At 53.9% G+C, this 6,265-nt stretch overlaps 1 protein-coding gene across 2 annotated transcripts; it reads left to right on the top strand.

Annotated features, from left to right (window-relative positions):
• Positions 1-489: 489 nt before the first annotated feature.
• Positions 490-5,610, top strand: Klf4 (KLF transcription factor 4). Of its 2 annotated transcripts, XM_052176516.1 has the most exons (5): positions 506-1,194; positions 1,311-1,431; positions 2,083-3,067; positions 3,182-3,346; positions 4,491-5,609. In XM_052176516.1, the coding sequence occupies exons 1-5, from the start codon at positions 1,190-1,192 to the stop codon at positions 4,664-4,666; spliced, it is 1,452 nt and encodes a 483-aa protein (XP_052032476.1). In that variant the 5' UTR covers positions 506-1,189; the 3' UTR covers positions 4,667-5,609. The 2 variants fall into 2 exon arrangements, with proteins under 2 accessions (XP_052032475.1, XP_052032476.1); XM_052176515.1 differs by having other exon boundaries at positions 490-1,194; positions 2,083-3,346; positions 4,491-5,610.
• Positions 5,611-6,265: the final 655 nt, after the last annotated feature.

Raw genomic sequence — 6,265 nt, 5'->3', positions numbered from 1 at the left:
CTGGCACCCGCGCCAGGCCAGGCCCTGCGCCGACACGGCCCGGCCTCTGCGTGCGTACGCGAGAGGGCGGGCTGGATGAGTCACGCGGATAATCGCGCTCCTGAGTGCGCAGACGACGGGACAAGCGCGTACGCGAGCAGGGGTAGGGGCGCGCCGCCTCTCCCCCCAACCTCCTATCTCCGCTTGGGTTCCCTTGGCAGGACTTTCGAGCCCAGGGAACCGACCGTGGCCGCGCAGAAGACTCCGAATAGTGCGACCACGGGAGCCACACCGGGGCTCCCAGCGCCGAAGCCGCCGTCGCCGCCACCGCCGCCGGCGTCAGCACGGCTCCAGCCCGCCAGCTGCCGGGCTGGCGTCACGGCCCGGCCCCGCCCCGCCCGTGCCCCTCCCTCGCCCCCGCCCCCACGTGCGTGGAGTTTGTTTATTTAGCTGCCATGGCAACGCGCAGGGGGGCTGCGGAAAGGCGGGGAGAAGAAAGGCAGGGGGCGGGGCCTGGCGGCGGAGCCCCGCGCGCCACAGGGAGGAGGCGGGGAGCAGGGAGGGCGAGAAGTTATAAGTAAGAAGCGCGCGGCGGCCGCCGGCAGTTCCCCGGCCGAGAGAGCGAGCGCGGCTCCGGGCGCGCGGGGAGCAGAGGCGGTGGCGGGCGGCGGCGGCACCCGGAGCCGCCGAGTGCCCCTCCCCGCCCCTCCAGCCCCCCACCCAGACACCCGCCCGTGACCCGCGCCCATGGCCGCGCGCACCCGGCAAAGTCCCCAGGACTCCGCACCCCGCGCCACCGCCCAGCTCGCAGTTCCGCGCCACCGCGGCCATTCTCACCTGGCGGCGCCGCCCGCCCACCGCCCGGACCACAGCCCCCGCGCCGCCGACAGCCACAGTGGCCGCGACAACGGTGGGGGACACTGCTGAGTCCAAGAGCGTGCAGCCTGGCCATCGGACCTACTTATCTGCCTTGCTGATTGTCTATTTTTATAAGAGTTTACAACTTTTCTAAGAATTTTTGTATACAAAGGAACTTTTTAAAAGACATCGCCGGTTTATATTGAATCCAAAGAAGAAGGATCTCGGGAAATTTGGGGGCTTTGGTTTGGGGTTTTGTTTCTAAAATTGTTTTTAATCTTCGTTGACTTTGGGGTTCGGGTACCCCTCTCTCTTCTTCGGACTCCGGAGGACCTTCTGGGCCCCCACATTAATGAGGTAGGTGAGATGCTGGGCTTGGGAACAGAGAGGGGTGAGGACTGGTGGGAAACTTCGGAGCAGTGGCCAGGGTGTCCCCTGACTCCTGGTCCCTGTGCGCCCCGCCCGGCCCGCAGGCAGCCACCTGGCGAGTCTGACATGGCTGTCAGCGACGCTCTGCTCCCGTCCTTCTCCACGTTCGCGTCCGGCCCGGCGGGAAGGGAGAAGACACTGCGTCCAGCAGGTGCCCCGACTAACGTGAGTGTCGCGCTAGTGCCCTGTAGATTTCTGCAGATGGGGTAAGGTGGATGGGAGGAATCTGGGGGTCACCAAGAGCCCCTGGTTAGGACAAGGATTGCTCTCCATTGGGACTCTACAGCCTTCCCAAGGTGGTTCCTCGGCCCTTGAGTCGGCCTTAAGTGCGTGTGGTCCCGGCACTGCAGTACCGCCAGGGGCGCACAGCGGTTCCCCACAGGTCTCCGGGCGTCCGGACCGTGGGGTGGGCGCACTCAGGCCACTGTATATTGTAGGTGGACAAGTCTCGAGACCCTTTGGGCCGGAGTGATCGTAGTGCGTAGGCGACCGGGTGGCTATGGTGCATGGGGAGAAAGCCACAGTGTCCCAATTCCGTGGGCGGCTGGAGCGTCCCGCGGATCTGGCGGGGAAGAGAACTGAGCTGGCGGAGCTACGCACTAGCTTGCAGTAGAACGAACGCGCCACCTCTTACCTTGGTGTTAGCTGGCCCCTGAGATTGCAGTACCTGGCCCCTGGAGTCCCCGAGGCTGCCTTCCTGTTCTGTCGAGCTCCTTTGGCAGGGTGTTGGTGCGCTTCACCCACCAAATCAAAATTAGGGGTGGTAACAGGGGGCTACAACGTAACAGTTTCTCTCTCCCCTCCCTGTTCTTGCAGCGTTGGCGTGAGGAACTCTCTCACATGAAGCGACTTCCCCCACTTCCCGGCCGCCCCTACGACCTGGCGGCGACGGTGGCCACGGACCTGGAGAGTGGTGGAGCTGGTGCAGCTTGCAGCAGTAACAACCCGGCCCTCCTACCCCGGAGGGAGACCGAGGAGTTCAACGATCTCCTGGACCTAGACTTTATCCTCTCCAACTCGCTATCCCACCAGGAATCGGTGGCCGCCACCGTGACCACCTCGGCGTCAGCTTCATCTTCGTCTTCCCCAGCGAGCAGCGGCCCCGCCAGCGCGCCCTCCACCTGCAGCTTCAGCTATCCGATCCGGGCCGGGGGTGACCCGGGTGTGGCTGCCGGCAACACCGGTGGAGGGCTCCTCTACAGCCGAGAATCTGCGCCACCTCCCACGGCCCCCTTCAACCTGGCGGACATCAATGACGTGAGCCCCTCGGGCGGCTTCGTGGCTGAGCTCCTGCGGCCGGAGTTGGACCCAGTATACATTCCGCCACAGCAGCCTCAGCCGCCAGGTGGCGGGCTGATGGGCAAGTTCGTGCTGAAGGCGTCCCTGACCACCCCTGGCAGCGACTACAGCAGCCCTTCGGTCATCAGTGTTAGCAAAGGAAGCCCGGACGGCAGCCACCCCGTGGTAGTGGCGCCCTACAGCGGCGGCCCACCGCGCATGTGCCCCAAGATTAAGCAAGAGGCCGTCCCGTCCTGCACGGTCAGCCGGTCCCTAGAGGCCCACTTGAGCGCTGGACCCCAGCTCAGCAATGGCCACCGGCCCAACACACACGACTTCCCCCTGGGGCGGCAGCTCCCCACCAGGACTACCCCTACACTGAGTCCCGAGGAACTGCTCAGCAGCAGGGACTGTCACCCTGGCCTGCCTCTTCCCCCAGGATTCCATCCCCATCCGGGGCCCAACTACCCTCCTTTCCTACCAGACCAGATGCAGTCGCAAGTCCCCTCTCTCCATTATCAAGGTCAGTGGGGGAGGGGGGTGCGAAGGGATTGGTCGAGATACGGCTGGGGAGCTCAGCTTCTGGGGTTCTCGAGACTATCCAGAATGAAGTTGACCCCGCTTTCTTTACCCTTAGAGCTCATGCCGCCGGGTTCCTGCCTGTCAGAGGAGCCCAAGCCAAAGAGGGGGAGAAGGTCGTGGCCCCGGAAAAGAACAGCCACCCACACTTGTGACTATGCAGGCTGTGGCAAAACCTATACGAAGAGTTCTCATCTCAAGGCACACCTGCGAACTCACACAGGTAAGGGAACCAGCGCCGGCCGTGGAGGCTGTGGAGGAGGGTTGCTGCCCGTCTGCTCCCTCCATAGGCTGGCTGTGGACTCCTTAGGGCTTTCTCGGGTGCTGGGGTGTATCTCTTCTCCATCTCCTGGATCACACAGGAGGGCAGCCAACAGGCGCCTATGTTTTTGCCCAGAAGCCTTTTTGCCTGATGGATGCTATCTGCTGCCTGAATGTGCAGTTTCACACTGGGCCTTTAAAAGATAGGGAGTTTCCTGTGTGTGCCTGCCCCTCCTAGCCCTGTAAGCTAGAAGTTATACTTTGCAATGCAAAAATGCGGTGTCTTCAAAAGAAAAGTTTTAAATTTTCTAGATTATTTTCATAGTTGTCCCCTCCTCCTCCTTCTCTTAGATCTACCTACCCTTAACTCTATTCCAGTCTTTAGAATAATTTGATCAGATTTATGTTCCAAGAATTTAATGGTTCCCATTGCTGGGGATTCTGGTTTAAAACTGCCCCTGTGAGCTGGGTATGGTGATACTCAACTTTGGAGTTACCAATACCAAAGACACTGAGTTGAAAGAATCCCGTTGATTCAAGACCAGCCTGGTCAAGAACCCCAGTCTCTAACAAAAAATGTAAAGGTAGTCATTAAGTAGGTAAAGTCTTCTAGATCCGTTTCTTGAATCAGCCAGAATGGCACTGCTGAAGAAATTAGCCACGGGTGGCATTTTGGACCCAGCATAATGGCATGGGATCCTTTGGATTTTGACAAACATAACTCCTAATCCAGTCCATTTCCAGCGGTGGTTAGACTCAAAAGAATGAAAACCCCGTTCTGTGTTCTGTGGGAGTGGACGGAGATTGAGAGGGAATCTGCAGTTTTTTGGTTACTAACTACTGTTTCTCCATGGGTTTAAACTCATAGCACATGTCATTCCTATTCATCTGAAATTCAGTATGGTCCTTCAGTATCATACATTCCTGGATTTTTTTTTTATTGTATTTTTTCTTTTTTGAAAAACGAGTGGGTGGGGCGTACACCAGAATTTGCTCTCTGGCCTCTCGGTTTGTTTGTTTGTTTGTTTGTTTGTTTGTTTTAAGGAGCTAATTCTTCATTCTAGCAATGGTTTCAGCAGCCCGCTGTTCTCCTTTTCCCTTTACAGGCGAGAAACCTTACCACTGTGACTGGGACGGCTGTGGGTGGAAATTCGCCCGCTCAGATGAACTGACCAGGCACTACCGCAAACACACAGGGCACCGGCCCTTTCAGTGCCAGAAGTGCGACAGGGCCTTTTCCAGGTCCGACCACCTTGCCTTGCACATGAAGAGGCACTTTTAAATCCCACATAGTGGAAACGACCCACACTGCCAGGAGAGAGTTCAGTATTTTTTTTTAACCTTTCACACTGTCTTCCCACGAGGGGAGGAGCCCAGCTGGCAAGCGCTACAATCATGGTCAAGTTCCCAGCAAGTCAGCTTGTGAATGGATAATCAGGAGAAAGGAAGAGTCCAAGAGACGAAACAAAACAAAAATACTAAAAACAAACAAACAAACAAACAAACAAAGCAAAAGAAAAAAATCACAGAACAGATGGGGTCTGAGACTGGATCTTCTATCATTCCAATACCAAATCCAACTTGAACATGCCTGGACTTACAAAATGCCAAGGGGTGACTGGAAGTTTGTGGATATCAGGGTATACATTAAATCAGTGAGCTGGGGGGAGGGAAGACAAGAGTTCCCTTGAATTGTGTTTCGATGATGCAATATACATGTAAAGATCACCTTGTAAGCTCTTTGCCTTCTAAAAAGCCATTATTACGTCAGAGGAAGAGGAAGCAATTCAGGTACAGAACATGTTCTAACAGCCTAAACGATGGTGCTTGGTGAGTCGTGGTTCTAAAGGTACCAAACGGGGAGCCAAAGTTCTCCAACTGCTGCATACTTTGACAAGGAAAATCTATTTTTGTCTTCCGATCTACATTTATGACCTAAGTCAGGTAAATAAGCCTGGTTTATTTCTGTAACATTTTTATGCAGACAGTCTGTTATGCACTGTGGTTTCAGATGTGCAATAATTTGTACAATGGTTTATTCCCAAGTATGCCTTTAAGCAGAACAAATGTGTTTTTCTATATAGTTCCTTGCCTTAATAAATATGTAATATAAATTTAAGCAAACTTCTATTTTGTATATTTGTAAACTACAAAGTAAAAAAAAAATGAACATTTTGTGGAGTTTGTATTTTGCATACTCAAGGTGAGAAATAAGTTTTAAATAAACCTATAATATTTTATCTGAACAGCAATCTCTTTGTTTTGATTTCCAGATGGAAAAGGGCTTACTCTTTAATAGGGTGGCGGTGGAGGGAGGGCTGGTGAGAACCACTCTGTAAAGCCAGCCTTACCTTGACAAGAGAATGTAGATTTCTTGCTTTTTAGACTACTCAGTTTTAGATTAAGTGGTGTTGGAGTTGAGAGCTGTATGGATGGGACCTTATAAAACATCTGGTTCATGTTTGCTTAGTACAGATGCAAAAGTACACCTCCTTACCCAAATGCACACTTCCAGGTACACATGGCTCAGTTATTCTTTGATCTGCTCAATTTGAGCAGGGAGCACTCAACAGTAAGCCAGGACACACTAGTTTCATACACTTAAACACACATACACACACATATACATATCTACATGTGTGTGTGTAGATGTACATATTACATTTTGTCTTTAAAGTAAATGAAATTATGAATCATTTTCTCTGCAGGCCTGGCCTTGCAGTCCCCACAGAATCTGAGTAACAAAAGAACCTCCCCCAGGCAAACAACCCTAAGAAACAGAAAGTAGTTCCACAGTGCCCTCCTGAGGATTAAGAGCTTCATTTATGCTGCATATATTATCCCTAAAGAGATTCAAAGCATACTGTCTACAGAGAATTTT

The sequence above is a fragment of the Apodemus sylvaticus genome, chromosome 3 (assembly GCF_947179515.1).
Source record: "Apodemus sylvaticus chromosome 3, mApoSyl1.1, whole genome shotgun sequence".
Classification (NCBI taxonomy): domain Eukaryota; kingdom Metazoa; phylum Chordata; class Mammalia; order Rodentia; family Muridae; genus Apodemus; species Apodemus sylvaticus.
The sequence above is the reverse complement of the archived record's forward strand: the minus strand, read 5'-3'. Positions and strand labels throughout refer to the sequence as shown.

Coding starts and splice junctions, on each gene's coding strand:
- Klf4 (XM_052176515.1), top strand. Junction 1,432..2,082: donor CAGCAGGTGCCCCGACTAAC/GTGAGTGTCGCG, acceptor CTGTTCTTGCAG/CGTTGGCGTGAGGAACTCTC. Junction 3,347..4,490: donor ACACCTGCGAACTCACACAG/GTAAGGGAACCA, acceptor TTCCCTTTACAG/GCGAGAAACCTTACCACTGT.